Source organism: Epinephelus moara, chromosome 9, assembly GCF_006386435.1.
Source record: "Epinephelus moara isolate mb chromosome 9, YSFRI_EMoa_1.0, whole genome shotgun sequence".
Classification (NCBI taxonomy): domain Eukaryota; kingdom Metazoa; phylum Chordata; class Actinopteri; order Perciformes; family Serranidae; genus Epinephelus; species Epinephelus moara.
In genome coordinates, this window is record NC_065514.1 from 7,564,946 (window position 1) to 7,586,136 (window position 21,191).

Here is a 21,191-nt window from a genome sequence, read left to right on the forward strand (position 1 = left end):
GACCGGAAAATTGACAGCTTTGCCTTCTGGCTCAGCTCCCTCTTCACCACAGCAGTCCGCCACAGTGCCAAACCACCGACCCATCTCACGCTCCATTCTACCATCACTTGTGACCACGACGCCGAGATATTTGAACTCCCTCGCGTGGAGCAGTAACCCACTCCCAAACTGGAGGGGCAATTCACCGTTCTCCAGAACCATGGCCTCAGACTTGGGCGTTTTCTTGAATGGTTTGATTTTCTTTCATTTCATTTGGTAAATTGCTCAAAAACTATTTTTTGAATTTAATCGCAATATCCATCTGTTGTTTTTAGTTTGTTTTGTGAAGCACTTTGCATCCTGTATTTGAAAATTGCTGTATAAACAAATTCATTATTAGAACTAGAGCACAAAATAGAAATTGGCTAATGTTTTCAACATGTTAAAGATAATCAGCCTCACTATTTTCTTTCTTCCCTCTCAGCGACAAAAATGTGGGTTACAGAGCAGCTCCGATGGAACGAATAGGGCTTCAGTCTATTGATGCGGGAATCTAACTACCGACATCTTGTCTCTGCACAGGTCCACCCTAAAGCAGGAGCTTTCAAAGATGGTACTGGTGGTATTAAGAATACAAGGGTCAAATGTGACTTTAAAGTGTAACCATGCCTCAGTGTTTATGCTCTCACAAGAGAAAGCAGCTGCTTGGTTCTTCTGTTATGAGACAAACAGTGTAATTCAATGCTCCTCAATTAAACAGCACGCAGGGTGACTGGATGCATGCAATGCAAACACTTTGGGCAGAAGACTATTGACAGTAGACTCCATGGTAACCTGTGGCTGCAACACAGGCAGTGTCCTATTTATTTCAGTCGCTCAGATTAATTCAATCTTTTAAAGATGTTTGCAAAACTCGCTTTCAGATGAATCAGTTTACTGTAGTGATTATAATTAGGGAGCAGTTAATTTCTGTGCCAGCAGAGGGAGTCAGAGCATCAGTACAGAACCTGTCCAGACTGATCCTGCTGAGTCAGTGGTCCCTGGCAAAAAAGCAGCCTGACACTGTAATGTTTATTTTTTCTTGTGGTCTGGTGTTGGTTCGTTGGTTGTGTTTGACATACTTCAGTGGTGTGTTGCCTTTATTAGAAAAATAAAATCCTGTACCCTGTATGACAGCATCATCTAGTAGTGTTCAGTGTCATCACTGAAAGAACTGCTTTAATCTTACACTGTAGCTGGTCTGCTTTATACTGTATGGAACATATGTGTTTTGTTTAACCTAAAATGTGAAGATGGAGGAGATCAGAGTCAAATAAATATACAGTATAACAGGAATAAAGAGGAAAGGACAAGACAAACACAGGACAAGACATTAAATCGCTTGGCTTTGTCACATGACAAAACAAAAGACACCAACATGACGTAATTTATGGCAGCCTAACCAAGGCCATAGGTGTTCTTATAACACTGGGGGGTGGGGGCACATATAAAGCAGGTGGTAGGGGGTCCTTCCACCAGAAAATACTGAGCATCAAACACTTAATTTCCCACACTCTGCTGATTTTTATGCACTGATTTGTGTCTTTCTGCATCAGTTTACAGTGTATGTGTCTTTGGCTTTGTCAAAATAAAAGTCCTCTGCTACTTTTATGTTTTTCCTGGGGGGCATTCTCACTCTGTCACATATCAACTCTTGGTCATGGATTTTCTACATCCAGATACAACTTGCAAGAAACCATAGGTGTGTTGGTTGTTGACGTTCTGGGACGCCATTGATTCAAAATAAAAGCACTACATCCCACATGGTTAGGTTTTGGTAAAAAACAACATGGTTTGGCTTTGTAATCTTATGGGACGTAAGCACTGCTCTTCCGGGTGAAAGTTGATGTTTCCTCCTTGTTCCATCGCATTTCCCCCGATGCCGCTGGCCACCATTAAACTATAACAGCGACTGGCTGCATATCACGCCGACATTAAAGGATGGCTTTTTTTTATGTGTGTCTGATTACGCAAGTCACTACCCAGGTGCCGGATTTCGACAACTTTGGAGTGAGATGGGGTTGACATATTCTACGATGAAGGGAACATGTCTCTCATGTTTCCCCTGAAAATTGCACCTATGATGCTAGCCATCACAAGACACAAGACTTTTGTTAACGCAACAGTTAGTTTACTAAGTGTTGCCAAAAATATCCATTTATTGATACATATAATTTCTGAATATTTGTAATGGTTTCAATACTTATTTTTCGCAACACTGATACACCAGTACCCGCCACGCTTTACGATAGTCACTCAGCTGTTCTCTGCAACTATCAAGGAAAAGAAAAGTTGCCGTTGTCATGTGATAGCCTTGTTTTATTAATTTATTAATACAAACTTTTACTTGTTTGCCTACAATGTGAATTTTTCCCCGTGTTATAGACAATGGTATCAAATGTTGATGTTTTATGTAACTGGTGGACTCTACGGTCCCAGACCGTGGATATCTTTGGAGGCGATATCCAACTCTGACAGCAAGAGGTAAAAACAAAATCCTCCATCAATTACGACCATATAATTCAAGCCCCTACACAAATCAAGTGACACAGAAATATGTTAGCATATAATACATCAAGTTTAGGCTGAAAAATTAACTCAGAAACATAGTTTAACAGTGCTAAAACACGGAAATTACTACAAGAGCAATGTCGCCTACCTCACCCATGGAGTATAACAGCGAACAGGGAGAGGTAAGGCGGGAAACACCCCTTTATAGGTAGGGTGCCCCAAAGGTGAAAGTAGGGCACAGAAACTGAGTATCAAACGTTCCATGTATTGAGTACTTAAGCTTAAGCGTGTCAGGTAATAACAACTGAAACAAATTTTGTGGAATTATAATACTACTATAATACTATTGTATCAAAGTTACAGATTACAGCATCATGACAACGCTAGTTCACAGTGTTTACAACCACCTAGACTACATTTTTATCCGTAAGAACAATGTGTAACTGCGCCCGCTGAGCGAGTACAATAGTTGACTCCATCCACAGCAGAATGGATACGGAGCAAATGAACTGAAATGCCATTCCTTTCCTAAAATAAAACAGGACATACAGGCTGGCAGGCGACAGGTGGACAAAGGACTCTGCATGTGTGTGTGTGTGTGTGAGTATATGTGTGTGTGTGTGTGTGTGTGTGTGTGTGTGTCAAAATGTAAAAGTAAATACATGTTAAGTAGCGAGCTGGAATATGCCTGTGTGTAGTGTTTGTTTGTGAAAATGTATAATGTGTACACTGCAGTATGGGGAACATGGTTTACTTATAGTGTTAATGTTGTTTATATCTGCATATTAGACTGTATGCTAATGATACAAGAAGCTATAGAGTATTGTGACTTTTTATGCACAGAATCCTGACACTCAAACTGCAATCTATGGAAATAGAAAGTTCTCCTATCTGGTATCCTCTGGGTGATGATGTGACTATTCCCTGCAGCTTTAATGTCCCCTGTGTGTCCTACTGTATAGAGGGTAAAGTTCTGCATGCTGCAACATGGCGTAGATCGGATACGAACAGAACTGGGCGTATGTGACAATAAAAAACGTACAACACGTTACTAAAAAGTGGAATTGCATCGTGTTATATATTATCATGTTTCCCGTCTTGTGATTTCCATTTCTGTTGCTGATTTACTGACATAAACGTGACTTATTCCAACTGACACTAAAAAGCAGAACCTCGAACGTGTGTTTCCACGAATAAACACTACACTCACACTGTTGTTGATTACCGTGGATGATAACTCACCAGCACTGGAGCCTGAGAGCTTTGAGCAAAGCTACAAAACCTGAGTGACTGTACATGAGGACAGCTAGCAGCTGCTGCTGTCCATCACGCAGACATACACACACACATACACAAACACACAGTGACTGAGCTGGTTCTTGTCGAGCAGAGAGCTCATGGCTGTCCCCTGGCCAGGACACACGCAGACGCACACAGTGAAGAAACAGAGTGAGAACGTCTCCTTACCTGCGATGGGAATCTAACTACCTGCTCATTCTGTGTACCTGTCTGAAAGCTTTGTCAAGTCGGATCATGGAAACCGTTTCAGTCTTTAAGATCCTCCTTCTGCTGGTTCCTGTCACCCTAAGTTACGGGATACAGAGAGGTACGTAAGATTCTATATGCTTGTCCTTAGAGGGGTTTTAAAAGTGTCTTTTTTAAGGATAAGTTGTCCAAAGAGTCTCAAACACATTCAGGTATTGCACACATAAAACAATGTGGATTCTGTATGTCTTATTTAAATCATATGAGCGGTTTTGTTCTTTCAATTTGTTCACTAATAATGATGATCACAAAAGAGCATCCTTTATTCTGGCGTTTCTATAAAGTGTTTTTTTCTACAGTGAAAGCAGGCGGTGTTTCCCCACATATGTAGCCCTGAGATCACCTGTTTTTCACCCCATGCTGCAGGGAAAAGGAGAAGGTGTTTATAGGCCTACATAGTGTAAATGTGACTAAATCTATATCCTTCCTACACCCTGGTATATCCTCTCTGCGGGCTGTTGTAAAGGTGGTTAGGAACCGATTCACCTCCACCACAGCTGTACTGGGAGCAGAACCTGGCACCATGTCACATCTATTCCTGTATTATTTTGATACGTGAAACTCTGAGGCTGTAATTAGCTTTTCTTCTATCAAAAGAAAAAGCAGCGAATTGGTAAAGTTGTCATAAATAACGATAGATGGACATCTCGTGGGCTGCTAAAGACTGTTGCCTGCATGCAGCAAGTCCGGCCGTGGCCTCAGGACATGTGAGATGGGTACCGTATCAAATGCTGGCACAATTTCACAGTCACATGCACGGGCTTGCAGAGCAGACCTTCGACATACAATACATGTTTTATAAGTACAGATGTAAGGGTACATGTTGCAGATCGGCTCAGGGAAACAGGTGGTGTAGATGCTGTCACATTCTGCCAGGGTAGATATCAGAGCTGGGTTTGGTTGCCATGGTGCAGGGTTGGGCTTGGCGGACGACCGGCGCTTTGCATAATATGTCAGTGATTAGAAGGCCGACATGAATGTGAATGGCATCTTTCTTGTTGGTCCAAATCACTCGGGGCATCCTGTCAGCGATAACTTGTATGGAGGAGTGAGAAAAATGATTTACCGTCCACCTTCTGGGGCGGCTGTGTTCGATCCCCAGGTCCTCCAGCCCGCATGTCGAAATACCCTTGGGCAAGATGCGGAACCAAAATTTGCTCCTGGTGGCTGTTCCATTGGTGTGTGAGTGTGTTAAAAACTGAGTATCAGGTGGCACCTTGTATGGTGGCTTGGCTATCAGTGTGTGAATGTGCGTATGAATGGGCGAGTGCGAGTAGTAGTGTAAAAAGCGTTTTGAGTGGTCGGTGCTATACAAGTTCAGATCCATTTACCAACTCTACCTAAAACACTACTGGTGATGTTTTGCACATAAGAAAAATATATCGTCAGATCCATTGATATTGTTTGTAGAGCACCACTTTTTTTCCCCATAACTGCTTCTTGTTCAGGGTAGCGGCCTTGAGCCTATCCCAGCTGACATTGGGGGAAAGGTGGGGTACACCCTGGACAGGTCACCAGACTGTCACAGGGCTGACACATAGAGACAGACAACCATTCACACTCACATTCACTATGGACAATTTAGAGTCACCAATTAACCTGCATGTCTTTGGACTGTGGGAGGAAGCCGGAGTACCTGGAGAAAACCCACGCTGACAGTGGGAAAGGATGCGAGTTCCCCTGAGAAGGGCTCCCCCACCCCATGATCGAACCAGGAATCCTCTTGCTAACCACAATGCTAACCACTGCACCACTGTGCCACCACTTTTGCCATACAAAATGAAATACATAATCAAAGTGTAATAACATTACTCAAAACTGTGTGTTGTATTAAGTGTGAAAGAGTGAAACTTCCCCAAAAACCTAAAAAGTCAATGTTTTAAATTTCATGTAATGTACTGGTGATACAAACGAGTTATTTGTGAAAGCTACAGTGAGCATGGGTCCATTTTGGAAAACCCACACCTGCCGATACCCATACATCTCTATACCAGAACCAACCCGTTACCTGTCATTATGTCAAAGCTGCATCCGCCTGCATCCGTTAATAAAAGTCCCATGACTGAAATAATAGTAATGATTATGAAAATAGTATAAGAATAACCCAGTGACATCACACATGTCGTGAGAGATGACCACGGATGGTTGGTCGTGGGCCAACCTGTGGTCGTCAATGTCTGTTGGCCAAATCTCGGCACAATTTTATGACTCCAGAATCGCCTCATTGGCATCTGACATAGTGACTGTCGGAACAGACCAAAATGTCATGTAGTGTGAACCTGGCATAAGGGGAGTGTGCCTATGTTCCCACAGCCCTATGTTCCAACAGCCCTGTGTTCCCACAGCCCTGTGTTCCCACAGCCCTGTGTTCCTACAGCCCTATGTTCCCACAGCCCTGTGTTCCTACAGCCCTGTGTTCCCACAGCCCTGTGTTCCCACAGCCCTATGTTCCCACAGCCCTGTGTTCCTACAGCCCTATGTTCTTACAGCCCTGTGTTCCTACAGCCCTATGTTCCCACAGCCCTGTGTTCCCACAGCCCTGTGTTCCCACAGCCCTGTGTTCCTACAGCCCTATGTTCCCACAGCCCTGTGTTCCTACAGCTCTATGTTCCCACAGCCCTATTTTCCCACAACTATATGTTCCCTCATTTCCTTTTTCAGAAATTTGTATCAGATTTTATCCCCCTTTCTCCCAATTTGGTAGCCAATTACACCCAACCTATTATCCCCCTAACCCCCAAACCCTAACCCCTAACCCTCTTACTATATTTTACAATATATATTCTTTATATTTCACCTTTCTATGAATTTTAGTGTGTATTTTAAGTTATTATGATCATTTTTTTATATAGCACTTATTGACGCTTTGTTGGAGGAAGCTGCATTTGAATTTACAATGTATTATTTATTTACTATATTCAGTTATTTATTTTCTTAATTATTCTATTTATTTATGTTTTTTATTATTAACTCATTCATTTTATCTGTTACATTATACCAGCTTTTTGCCCGCAGCCGGAGTCCCCACTAACCTTTATTGTTTTAATAAACTTTCTTGAAAAATCTGGGGTGAGCTATTTTTATTTATAAACCAGAGCAAGTTTTAGATTGGGGGTTGGAATTTTACACTATACGTCACTCGACATTAAAGAATTGCATGTTTTAAAATCACTTATTTATATTTTATGATTTTTATGAACTTTTGTTATTTCCCTTTCCGGATTTTTTTAATTGGATTTATTGTTCCATGTTTTTTATTGACTTGTTATTCAGCACTTTTGCATGTATTTATTTATTTATATATTTTAAAAGCACTTATTAACCTTTCTTCTTTTATGTCGGTTTTCTTAATCCAACCCCAGCACTTATTTTCATTTATTTCATATAAATTTTATCTTGCTCCTTTTTATTGACAGCAACCCCAAGATGTAAATTTGGAGACCCTGGGAAGCTGGAGGACTTTGTTTAAAACCTCCTTCCCACTGCCAAACTGCCCTGTGGCCCTTTGCATTTTATAAAATTTTAACAGGGCTTTTAAGGACCTATTTGGTTTTAAACAAAAAATTATTTTAAGTATCTTATGGATATATATAGCCCCCGAGAGCCCGTGCCCCCCGGAGTGCTCTCTTTAGAGCACTGCGCTTTTACCCTAACCCTAACCCTTGTGCGAGGATAGGGCTTAAATTGAAGGGGAATGTAGGAACACAAGACCTAATTTTTAAAATGTCCTAGAAATGTGGGAACATAGGGCCTAATTTTAAGAAAAATCTTAGAAATGTGGGACCACTGGGCTGTGGGAACATAGGGCTGACCCTGGCATTAAGTGTCCCATCACAGGCTAGATTTTCTAAAGCCTGAAAACAGAGCCAAGCGGATGTGCAGAAGTCTTGAGTTCTCTCAGACCACTTGAATTACAATGTGCTCAAAGGTTTTTATGGGATTTCTGCCCAATGACGCCGAAATTAAACTGTCTACACCTGCTTTAATGAGTCAGAAGTAGTATTTAACTTTGGACTGAACCGTGCTAGCAGTTTCCCATTTCATCTTTCTTTAAATGCACTAAAGTTACTTTTTAAGATTTGTTAGACTGAGTGACCAAATGAGAGCGAGTGTAATCATCTGTGATTTTATTAAGCACATTTTTACAAGCTGGTGCTGCAACTCTGGAGTGAAGTGTTGTAAAACTGCATTATTATGTTCTTATTCTTATTATTACTGCCTCTTTGCTGTGGTTTTTGAGGCGTGGGTCAGTTGCGCAAAGCTGAGATGGATAACACAAAAGGATTCGCTTTCATGTGTTGTGTGGGGCCAAGCTTGCTTTCATTAGCTGCCATTTGAAATGAGTGTGAACAAACAAATACAAAGGATGGTGATCGTCATTAATGTGTCCCCTAAAAGAATTATTTCTGTTTTGAAGGCTTTGTCGAGTCACAGTGGTCTGAGACAGCTTTCAAGTTTCAAGCTTTGAATTTAAAGATGAACTGGTGACAGCATAAGCCAAAATTACACCTCGGTTACTGCAACATGTAACCATGTAGAATTAACATGTTGACGTCTTTTATAATTACCGACTTAATTAGTCCACTTTGCTGAGAGCCGGTATTACTGTAAAATCTGCTTAACCAAGAGGACTGAAGACCACTTGTGCATTTGAACGCAGCATGATAGGTTAAAGAGAGTGTCTGTGTGAGCTGGACCACTACAAACAATAGCTGACTCCCCTGCAGACATCTGATCCCCTGACATGCCACGAGAACAATGCTATCTTGTGTTTGTTCTTGTTCGACCACAATGAAAGAATCAAGTAAAAAAACAACAACAACAGCAAAGACAACATGTATCTGGTCTGCATGATAGAATCAGAGAGAATGCTGTTTACAATTTGATTCAAGTATGGAAAAAAGCTAGAGGATAAACTGCAAATCAAAGCAAACACAAAAGGAACCAGAGGATGTTACAAGTTACAGGCTCTAAAGAAGGTCCCTATTATGGGAAAGAAAAGGTTGACAGAGACTTAATGAATACTGGAAGATATGAAAGACAGAAAACATGCAATTAAAAGTTGAGTGGGAGAGATTTATTAACGGTCACTGCAGAGGAGGGCATCAACAAACAAAGAAATAAATGGCATATGTTGTAGAGGAGTGGTTCTCAACTAGGGGTTCAGGGACCACCGGCGGTCCTTGAGGGAGTTACAAGGGGTTACAAAAGTTGTTTATTTTTAACATTTTGTGAGCCCTGTGTGAGTAAGAGTCTTAAGAGTAACTATTCTGATCATGGGGCTCATTTCCTCAATGGTTATCTCCTCAACTGTAGTTGACAACTACAGAAATCTAGTCCAACACATTCTCACTCCTACCTCGTCACATATTAACATTTGGTCATGGACTTTCCACGTCCAGATACGACATGCAAGGGACCCTGGTACCCTTCAAAATACAAAAAACAAAATACAAAATACAAAATATACACACTACATTGGTGCAACACGGCGAATTGACATTTTTTCCATCAAAAAAACGCGCGTGGTTGGGCTTGAAAAAAACAAACAAGGTTTGGCTTTATAATCTTCTGAAATGAGATCCACCACGCCTACCCCAAACCCTTCTTGGACTTTCGGTGCCTTAACTTTCGTTCTCGTCCCGTCGCGTTTCTCCCTGATGCCGCCGAACTATAACAGCAACTGGCCACACATCATGCCGACATTAAAGGACAGCTATTTTCATTGCTGTCTGACACCAGAAGTCACTGCTCAAGGGCTGGATTTCGACAACTTCGGAGTGAGACAGGGTCTAACAACCAAAATCTTATGAAATGGGGGTCTGTGGTCTGTTTATCAATTTAGAGTTCCTTGAGATGAAAAAGGTTGAGAACCACTGTCATGAAAGACAGTTACAGGAGTAAAACTGACAGAGCTAGTACACACTAGCTATGTTTCCATCCAAAAGTGATTTGAATCATTGGGAAATGCGCATTAAAAGAAATACGAAGCAGTGGAATACGGCAGTGGAAGGGCAGGTAGGTTGGGTGGGAGGGGTGGTGAATGGATCCAACAACCACCGACTTTCACCAGGAAGGCCAATGTTTGCCTCCCGTAAGACTGTAAAGCCCATCCTTGCTCTTCTTTTCTAAACCCAACCATGTGCATGTGTTGGCCAACCGTAACCATATGCGTTTGTTGTTAAAGGAAAAAAAGACGTCAATTCGTGGCGTTGTACCAACATAGTGCATTTATTTTAAAAAGGACTGTATGCACCCTTTAAGAGGATAAGCTGTTACGAAAATGGATGGATAGATTCAAACGCTACATTTCCTCTGAAAACGGAAGTGTATTCTGAAAAACACAATGCATGTAAGATGCAGAACTTGGCACAGTGTCCCAGGACGTCACCAACCAACGCACCCAGGGTACCTTGTGAGTCATATTTGGACATGCAAAGTCCATCACCGAAAGTGTGAAATACCTCATTATCATACACATGCCAGCATACTATGCTACATAGTTATTTGACAAAGTTACGTTAATTTAGGTCGTAAATATCGGTGTACTGAGTGAAAGTCATTTCCTTGTTTGAGCCATCCACCTCCCCTCCCGTCCAGCCTACAAATACTTCCTTCATCTGTATACAGCATCACACAGACTTTGTCGCTTTGTACTACTACCCTACCTCACTTTCTCCCCTGCTTCTGTAATACTCACTATGGCCACTAGAGGCCACTGCCATACATTAAACTTAAGTTTGTTTTCAAATAAGCTGCTTGCACAGTCAACATATATGGCTGCTTTTGTGGTGAGACTGGCCAGATAATATTTGAGAATTTTACAAGGACATTCATTTTCAGACCTTCATGTACATTAAGAAAACTAGCAACAGTTTTAAACAGTTCTAATGGACACACACATAAAGTAAAACCTAGGAAAGCAAGTGATAATGAGAGGCATTTGGTTTGGATCAAGTAGGCTTCTGCAATCCATACAGTAGAGGCCAGATGTGACCACTCTAACTGGCCTCCTCTGAGGGCCTGAACAACACTGTATCACTGCTGGTGTCCAAACAGCATTTCATAACAAGAACCTCTCAAAAGGTCAAATCTGGTGAGGCTCTCGTTTGCTCTAAATAATGAGTCATGTGGCTAAACATGAGCCACAATGAGACCTTCACCCTTCAGATGTTGTCCATCTGTTCAGACATAATATTGGCAACAGTAAAAGTAACATGGTGTGAGGGAAATGACACATTCTACAACAAACCCAATCAAAAACAGGCCAATTTAATTTTAGTTTAGCATGTTTGTATGCCAAGTAGCTAATTAGCATTAAAACAAAGTACAGCTGAGGCTAATGGGAATTTTATTGTTGTTTTGCTGATGATGAACATTTAAAGAATCATCAAAGTTATAAGAATTTATCCTGAGGATGACATAAATGGAAATCCATCCAATAGTTGTTGAGACATTTTACAACATATCCTCATATGTGAACCTTTTAGTGGCACTAGAAGAAAGGTCAGGGGATCACCAAAGTCACTGGGATTCATCCTCTAGAAACCATGCATAGCTACTATATTTCATAGAAATCCATCTGGTAGTTCATAAGACAATGCACTAAAAGCCCAAAATGTGAACCTGCTTGTTCCATTGAAGTCAAGGGATCACCAAGATTCATCTTCTTGGGACCACAAATATCTGTTTAAAATGTTATTGCAATCCATCCAATAGTTGCTGAGATATCTCACAAAAAAACAACAACCTACAAATGTAAACTTCGTGGTCATCAAAATCAGGAGATCACCAAAGACATTGGGATTCATCCTCTGGAAACCATGCATTTCTACCAAATTTTATAACAATCCACCTGATAGTCAATACATTTTACTAAAAGCCAAAAATGCCAATCTGCTGGTGGCACTGAAGTCAGGAGATCACCAAAGTCATTATGATTCATCCTCTGGGGACCATAAATGTCTGTACAAAATTGCCATCCATACAATAGTTTTTCAGACATATCACACAAAAAACTATAAATGTAAACCTAGTGGTAGTGCAAGAGAAAAAGTGAGGGGATCGCCAAAGACACTGGGATTTATCCTCTGGAAACCATGCATTTCTACTAAATTTCATAACAAACTACCTAATAGTTCTCAATATATTTTATTAAAAGCCAAAAATGGCAACCTGCTGGTGGCACTACAGTCAGGAGATCACTTAAGTCATTGGGATTCATCCTCTGAGGACCCCAAATATCTATTCAAAATGTAATTACAATCCATCTAACAGTTGTTGAGATATTTCACAAAAAACCTACAAATGTGAACCTCATTTTAGCGCCAGAAGAAAGTCAGGGGATCAAAAATGTAATTTGGATTCATCCTCTGGGGACCACAGATGTCTGTTCAAATTTTCATTGCAATCCATCCAATAGTTGCTAAAACATTTTACAAAAAACATCCTTACAAATGTGAACCTTGTTTTAGCGCTAGAGGAAAAGTCAGGGGATAACAAACATCACTGGAGCTCATTCTCTGAGGACCACAAATGTCTGTACAAAATTTAATCGCAATCCATTCAATATTTGTTGAGACATTTCACACAAAAACCCTACAAATGTGAACCTTGTTTTAGCACTAGAGGAAAATTCAGGGGATCACAAACATCATTGGGATTCATTCTTTGGAGACTACGAATGTCTGTACAAAATTTATTCGCAATCCATACAATATTTGTTGAGACATTTCATACAAAAACCCTGCAAATGTTAACCTTGTTTTGTCACTAGAGGAAAAGTCAGGGGATAACAAAAGTCATTGGAATTCATTCTTCGGAGACTACGAATGTCTTTACAAAGTTTGATTGCAATCCATCCAATAGTTGTTAAGACATTTCATACAAAAGCCCAACAAATGTGAAGCTTGTTTTAGTGCTAGAGGAAAAATCAGGGGATAACAAACATAACTGGGATTCATCCTCTGGGGACCACAGATGTCTGTACAAAATTTCATTGCAATCCATCCAATAGTTATTGAGACATTTCACACAAAACAAAAACCTAGGAATTTGAACGGTGTTTAGTGCCAGAGGAAAAGTCAGGGGATCACAAACATCATTGGGATTCATCCTCTGAGGAGCACAAATGTCTGTACAAAATTTAATCGCAATCCATCCAATAGTTGTTAAGACATTTCATACAAAAGCCCAACAAATGTGAAGCTTGTTTTAGTGCCAGAGGAAAAGTCAGGGGATCACACATCATTGGAGTTCATCCTCTGGGGACCAGGCACACCATCTACCAAATTTTATAACAATCCACCTAAAAGTTCTCAGTACATTTCATTAAAAGCCCAAAATGTCAACCTGCTGGTGGCACTACAGTCAGGAGATCACCAAAGTCATTGGGATTCATCCTCTGGGGAGCACAAATGTCTGTACAAAATTTAATTGCAATCCATCCAATAGTTGTTGAGACATTTCACACAAAAATGTCTAGCGCTGTTTTAGCACTAGAGGAAAAATCAGGGGATAACAAACATAATTGGGATTCATCCTCTGAGGACCACCAATGTCTGTACAAAACTGCACTGCAATCCATCCAATACTTGTTAAGATATTTCAGTGAAGTGACCGACTGACTGACAGAACATAGGTGCCATCCTTAGATTCATGCTGCTTGCAAAGCTAAAAATATGATTTTAGACTGCATAGAAAATGACTTAACCAAGCTACTGGTGAGATATTTCATCTTACTTGACCTTGACTAAAATCGTATTTCAATGTTTAAAACCAAGTTTAACCGTGTGACAGGGGCTCAGTTTGATTTATAGTAGTTTTATTTCTACCACCCGTCCACGGGTCAAACAGCAGCAGTGACCCAAGGGTGGGGGTGGGGACGTGGGTGTTTTATCCAGCTATGTTATTGTGAAATCTTTATTTCACAAGAGCCAAACATGCATAATATCTCTTAACCCTGATCCTTTCCTTTACTCTCCTTTCTTTTTCTTCTTCACTTTCTGCCTCATTCCTTTCCCCTCCTCTGATCTTTCCTTCTTCTCTCCCCTGTTTTCTATTTTCCTTCTTCCTCTCTTTAGTTCATACAAAGTTTAAAGCAACTCTGATGTCTCTGATCTAAATCCACATATAAACAGTGGCTGCCTTACCCCCACGCTAGCACTATCCACTTCCATCCCTTTCCCCTTTGAACATGTCCTTTCTTTGATTTTACTCCCCCTCTCATTTTCTCCTCCTCAATATCTTCATGTAGAGCAAAAAATATATAAATGTCAGACCACCTAATATTTAGTTGCTTTACCTTTTACCCTTGTATCGCATGTCTAAAAATAATCCTTTTGCCTACAACTCCCTTTTGTGATTGAAGAAAACTACATGGATGAAATAAATTTTGATCTTCACCTGGTTTATATCACGGAAAAGAACAAGTGGTTCCAATAACTTGCATGCTCAGTGTACACAGAACTGGTAATTTACCCATTTTTATTTTAACAAAGACCATCTGTGGAAACGAGATAGTGGAGAGCAGTGTGCACGCTGGGGATGGAGCCTATCCTTCAACCAAAAATTAAAATGTTGTCCTTGTTTCAACTTCCCCTGGAATACAAAAATAAAGCTATAACAAACTTAAAAACTTCAGAGTTCAACTTGAAGTCATTCCTCATCTGTCACTCTTCTCTGTAATCCTCTTCTTTCTCCTTATATAAAGCTGGAAATTCCCAAATGCTTGACATGTAATTTACCTATTAAACACTTCTCTTCCCCTCGAGGTCACCCCTCTTCTTCTCTACTTAGGTCAACGCTGTAACAAACCTCAAAACCTCTGATCTGGTCCCATTAGTCAACAGCCGTTGCAGGAAACTTTCTGACTGAATCCGATGACTCAATCTTAAACAGGAATGCCAAGAATGTTAAATACTTTGGCTGAAAAGATGCAGCTGTGATTCAGCTCTACGGCACATGTAGCCAAGTGTGATGACTGTGTACTGTAGTTTACAGAAAACCAAAAAGTCAAGTATCAATGTTCTGTGGTCTGACCGTAGAGTTACTTAGAAAATGGTCTGGGTAAAGTGTATTCCATGTCCTTTTTTTCCAAATACTCAAATGGATTTATTGTTTTCTAATGAAAGTCTTCGTCTTTGTCCTTGTATGTCCAGCTCCTCGTATCATCACCTTATTAGAGACAGTGGATATACTGCTGGATCACAATGCAACCTTCATCTGTGAGGTTGAGTCCCGTCCCCCCGCTGAGATCACCTGGACCAAGAATAACCACCCAATAATGTAAGTTTACACCTCAAACTCTTTCAACTACAGCATTCAGCGACTAATCTCAAATCTTACCACAGTTCCCTTTTGTCCCACAAGGTACTACGACCCCCGGTACATAACCAGGGAGCAGGGACAAATGCTAACCATCCCTCACGTAAGAGAGTCAGACAATGGAGAGTACTGCTGCCTCGCCAGTAATGGCATCGGAGAGGCAGCCAAAAGCTGTGGGGCACTGCAGCTAAAGATGAGTACGTCTGCTTTCTCCCAAATCCTGTGGCTGGAGAATCAATCTTGATCTCGACCCCATGTGTTTTAAAGAATTTTCAGATGGTATAAATCCATGATGAATGACACACTCACAGCAGCATTGAGACAAAAGGCTAATCTTGTCTCTCTTGTCTGTCTCTCCATCAGAGCCGCAGATCAAACGCCATCCGACTAATGTAACCCTTCTGGTGGAATCTAAAGCAGTGTTGCCCTGTGTTACCCTCGGCAACCCCAAACCGGAAGTCACCTGGCTCAAAGATGACGAACTCATCAAGGTATGCACTATCATATTTCTTCAACACACTCACACATAACAGGAAGTTTGTGGATGTTTTCCAGCTACACGAAAAGTTGAAGGTGGAATGCCTTCTTATTTGGCTTGGTTTCTAGTGTCCTATTTTTTCTGAAACAAGGAAGAGATGTGGAATATGTCTGACAAATCGTCTCTTCTCTCCCAGATCAGTGACCGCGTCACTATTCTTGACTATGGTGCATTGAAGATCCACAACATACAGAAGGAAGATGCAGGACAGTATCGCTGTGTGGCCAGGAATAGCTTTGGTTTGGCCTTTTCAAAGCCTGTCACCATAGAGGTACAGGGTATGTATTTTAAAGTGGTTTCCCTTTCAGTGGTTGGTACATAATGTACATACGTACTTTAAAAACCTGTAATCTAAACCAGTGGAATATAATTGTTTGGTTGCATATGTGAGTTCATGTGTCTGCACTGTGTGTCATTCGTGTGTGCGTTAAGCTCCGGCACGAATCCTGCGGGTTCCTAAAGAGAAGAGAGTAGCATACGGGAGCCAGATTTCCCTGGAGTGTAACGCCACAGGAAATCCGATCCCCACAATCACCTGGCTGGAGAATGGAAATACTGTAAGTGTTTGGGTGCAGAGTGTGTTTGTGTGTGTGGGGGCAAGAGTTTGGGGTTTGACAAATATTGGATCTAAATAGTCCTTTACTTTTTTTCCTGTTGAATTTGTTGTATCGCTATAAATGCATTCCTATTAGAATCAAAAGGCATCTCAACCACATTTAACAGGACACCAAAGCGTTCCACTTAATTTGTTGAAGCTCTATCCACCCATGTCCATCCCCGGTCCCCTCGGTCTCTCAGAAATGCTTGTGATATGACTAGGAATATTGTTGCCTCTTTCACAGTGACTCAAGTTTGGCTCTAACGTTAGTCCGCACAGCCAGCATCGGAGGAATTTCATCACGTAGCTGACATTGTGACACATTGTCAGCTGTAGAGCCTCACATAATGGGAATGCTGTGACAATAACCAGGAAAGCCAACATGTGTTGCAGTCTGATGGAATACTCAGATAAAGTTTTATATGAGAAACCCTCATCGTCACATAGATGTGGAACCTACAAGTAACACTCAGTACGTTTACATGGACAGTTTAATTCCACTTTCATTCGGAATGAAAGGCCATTCTGATTAAAAATGGTCATTCCGATTGAAAATTAAATCCGATTAAAGGGGGTGGTTTATTCCATTTATCATTTGAAAGAACTTTGTGTGCATGTAAACGCTCATTCCTCTTTACGTTCATTCCGGTCTTTCTGCGCATGCTCGTTTCCTTGCCCTTCTGCCGCGATGACGTATATAGCGCGCATAGCAACGGGCTGAGATAGAGCAGTCGGACTCGTTGCACTCAACGGTTTCCATTCGCCAAAGCACGGTCTTCTATCTCCCTTCTTCGACCTTCTACCTCCCTTTTCCTCCTCAACAGAAGAAGCATTAGCAGAACAAGGTTGTTGTCGTACTGTTGCTTCAAGAAAATAAGCAAAACAAACCCGAAAAAGGCACTAAGAACGGCGTCGTCAAGCATCTTGTAAAAAGGCACTAAGAACGGCGTCGTCAAGCATCTTGTTATCCGGAGCGAGGACTAGTGTTTTCTTCCATTAAACGTAAACACGTAACATCCGCCCCGCTCCCTATCCAATCAGAAATCTTCCCTGCCCCAAACCTTGCGCAGACCCGAAAAAAGGCGATTAAACTGATCTCCGTGTACACACACTATACTGAAATGTAAACATACAAGAAATGATCCACTTCATCCACTCATCCCTCGCTCCCTCTGTCTCCCTGCATGTCTCTCCCTCCTCCACACACACACACACATACACACTCCAGCATTGGCCATGGGATCAGCGATATAAACAGCATAGGAATTCTCATTACGTTGACAGAGGATTGAAGAGATTCCCGTCCATTTACCCCGCCATTCACAGTGTTATCAGCTTTAATTGGATACCTCTTTTAAGGGAGTGAGCAATGTTCTTTAGGTGTTGAATGGTTTATGTAGATGTGTGAGAATCTGGCGAGATGGTCCGACAGCCCAGCCATATAAGGTGGTCTCCCTGGAATATATAGCTGTTACAGAGGGCTGGTGTTTATTGAGATCGTAAAAAGACAGACAACTGTAGGAGATGTAATGGTTCCTGCAAATGGTTATTTTGAAAAAGCAACAGCACTTAAACACATTTTTTTGACCCAGAGTGCCAAGTATTCATTTGTTATGATGTGCTCTAGGGGCCAGGACATGCAGCGTTTTTAACTGCCTTGATAACTTGTGCCTACTCTGTGCCAACTTTCTATGGCGTGGAGGCAGGTTGCATCTGAAGTTGCTAAGCGATCATAACCAGCAGTGTATCATAGCCTACCTACCAAGGGTCTCACTTATAAAACAATGCTTAGGATCCATACTAAACTTGTACTTATGGAAAAAAGCCCAAAAATGTTGTGTGCCCAAAAAAAACCTTGTCAATTTCTACAATCAGACTTTCACCTCACCATCTGTGTCGCCAATCTCGTCTCCAAAAAGTTCATAAGCATGGGTCAAAGTTTCTCCAATCAAGTCTGTCTTTATACTTAACAACTGTTGTGCGGGAAGTGGCGTATGCCTGTTTCAGGCCTCATTTTGTGCATACGCAATGTTTATGAATAAGACCCCAGGTATCCCGAGTTTGATCTGTTCTCCATCCCGGTGTTGCTTTTTAAGTATGTAGTAGTCAAAGACTGTATAATAAATGGACGTAGCCCTTTGACATCACCCATTGGTCTGGGGACTTCCATCTTGTAGCCTTGAGTTCGACATTTTCGGCTGTTGCCATCTTGTGTTTTTGGGGCCAGAAGTGACCATGTTTGGATGAGAGGTTGGAGCTATGAGGGAGCGACAGGTGGATCAGACTTGTAGACTGTGGCAACGCTTTATAGAAGGTCTGTCTCTCAAGCAACCCCACCCTTAAATATGCGTGACGTTGGGCCTTAAAAAAAATATGTAAATGTTTGAGTTCTTAAAAATTCACCCCCTGTACAGTTGTCATGAATGTTGAAATTAGCTATAGAGACTAAAATCGTTTTTGTACCAGGCTGTAAACATGTTTAAAGTTGGGCATTTTGACATGGGAGTCTATGGTGATTTACTCTGTTTAGGAGCCAGCCTCAAGTGGCCATTTGATGAACTGCAGTTTTTGGCACTTGGGCATTGGCTTCATTTTTCAGCCTCAGAGGTTGCCACTTGGGATTAAGCCCAAAATGTTGTCCATGTTCTGGGTTCACCTGCAGTAAAATAAGCAACTTGTTTTCCATATTTATGTCAGACTGATATTATGGAAGAAAGTTAAGATATCTGTCAGCTGTGATTGGCTGTTTCTCATCACATGACACACGATGCATGTTGCTGCTTTCCAAAAACTTTGTTTTTCTCAGGACGCAGCCATCACACCTGTGTTGTGCCCTTAGTCAAATAATTTAGCAATTATGTTTTAACATAATAATTATAATAATAAATGTTGTTTATGAGCACTTTTCATACAAGAGATGTAGCGCAAAGTGCTTTGCAATAAAAATAAGAATGCAACACTTTAAAGCAAGGGAAAATAGACAATAAAATTAGACAATGAAAAGACAGTAAAAATAATTAAAACAGGAGAATTTCTTTAAAAAAATTTATATTTTTACCCAACAGCAAAAAACAAAAGTGAGTAAGATAGTAAGAATGACATAAATCAAAAGCCAAATTAAATAAGTACTAGGTAGGGCTTTCCATAAATATGGAGTGCAGTTAAACATGTATGTCTTTGGTTTGGTTTTAATCCCCCTTGCAGTTGTAACCACATGCAATGCTTTTCAGGACAGCAGGAGAAGTCATTATTCGTAACTCATGCCAAGAACAAACAATATTTTTTCTTCATTCCACTCAAAACTGCAAGTATGTAACTCAAGTAACACACCATGAGAGCGAATTCTCCACTTCCTGTCGACTGTTGTTCCCATAGAAAGTTTACATAACAGACTGAGACAGAAACAATGCTCTATTGAGATTTTAGTTGCTGTGCTAAAATTAAAATCTTGTAAATTTTGTCATGCACTTGCACCTTCTTTTCTTATAAAATCACTGCTCTTGTTTTTGGTTGGTGTAACAGTCACGATTTCCCACCCCACCTCTGTAAACCCAATAAAACATACACGATTTAAAGGCTTTAAAAAAATCATAAACATAAAATCACATACTTTGCCACCTAAAGAATGTTAAACAGGACGTTTTTTTCAGCCAGGCAGCAGACGTTTTTTTACACGTGCCATTGCGGGCAGACATACACCACATAATGTCTGGGTATTTACTAGTCTTGGGTGCGAGCTACAATGTGATTACAGGCCCATAATGCTTGTAAATAATACGTGGGTGTGTGTGCGCTGATTAAAATTACTGTGTGAGCTGCTTTTCTGGCAGCTCGTTGAGGTCATTAATTTCAGCGGGGCTGCTGGATCGAGCTCGGCCTAAAAACAGGCGGTGTCAGACACAACTTCAAATATAGACACGTCGCACCTCGCGCTACACACACACACTCTGCAGACTCCCTCATATATATATAAATGATATATGTGGGAGTTGTGCGGTAATAGAGACACTAAAAACAACAAAGACATTTTATCTGGCTGCATCTGCCCAGTGTGAATACCGGGGAATTTTTAAATCTTTTAAATGATCACAAGTGGTTATATTAATGCCACACACATAGTGTACTATATGCATTTCATATTATCGGCTCAACACCAGTGAGACTGTAATAATCAGTGTATCAGCACTTTACACATTCAATCTTTTATGGAGAAATTTTTGGAGGACAAATTTTCCTATTTTCATAATCTGTTTACAACCCTATTTTGCATTATTGCCACCATCTGGTTAGGAGTGGGATTAAATAGACTGTTACTGTGCTTGATCTGAAAAGGTAAAGCTCAGCTCTGTCACTGAGTCTGTCATCTGAATATAACCAGACTCACAGGCTAACCATCCTGAGACATCGATGCTAACTGCTAACAGAGGACAGTCTGCTTTCAGATATACTTTTGTACCGCCATGGAATTATTTACAACACGTCTTAAGCTTGATAATTTACAGTACTGTCTGTGTAGTTCGAGAGAAATCTTATCACAGACGAGATTATACATGTTTTAGTCACAATGGTGTTCATTGAAAAAGGCACAATTTTGATCTTTTAAGGCAATACAGTGAATTCTATTTTATAAGCTACACTAATCAGGCAGTATAAATA

The 21,191-nt window shown here is 40.8% G+C and overlaps 1 protein-coding gene across 1 annotated transcript in view; it reads left to right on the plus strand.

Annotated features, from left to right (window-relative positions):
- Positions 1-3,918: 3,918 nt before the first annotated feature.
- The window catches only part of musk (muscle, skeletal, receptor tyrosine kinase), a 49,883-nt gene continuing 32,610 nt past the window's right edge, over positions 3,919-21,191 (plus strand). The window contains exons 1-6 of the mRNA XM_050052441.1: positions 3,919-4,135; positions 15,234-15,360; positions 15,445-15,596; positions 15,763-15,890; positions 16,074-16,215; positions 16,370-16,494. Of these exons, the coding sequence (XP_049908398.1) occupies positions 4,063-4,135; positions 15,234-15,360; positions 15,445-15,596; positions 15,763-15,890; positions 16,074-16,215; positions 16,370-16,494 (747 nt within the window). The 5' untranslated portion in view covers positions 3,919-4,062. The remainder of the gene's footprint in view (positions 4,136-15,233; positions 15,361-15,444; positions 15,597-15,762; positions 15,891-16,073; positions 16,216-16,369; positions 16,495-21,191) is intronic.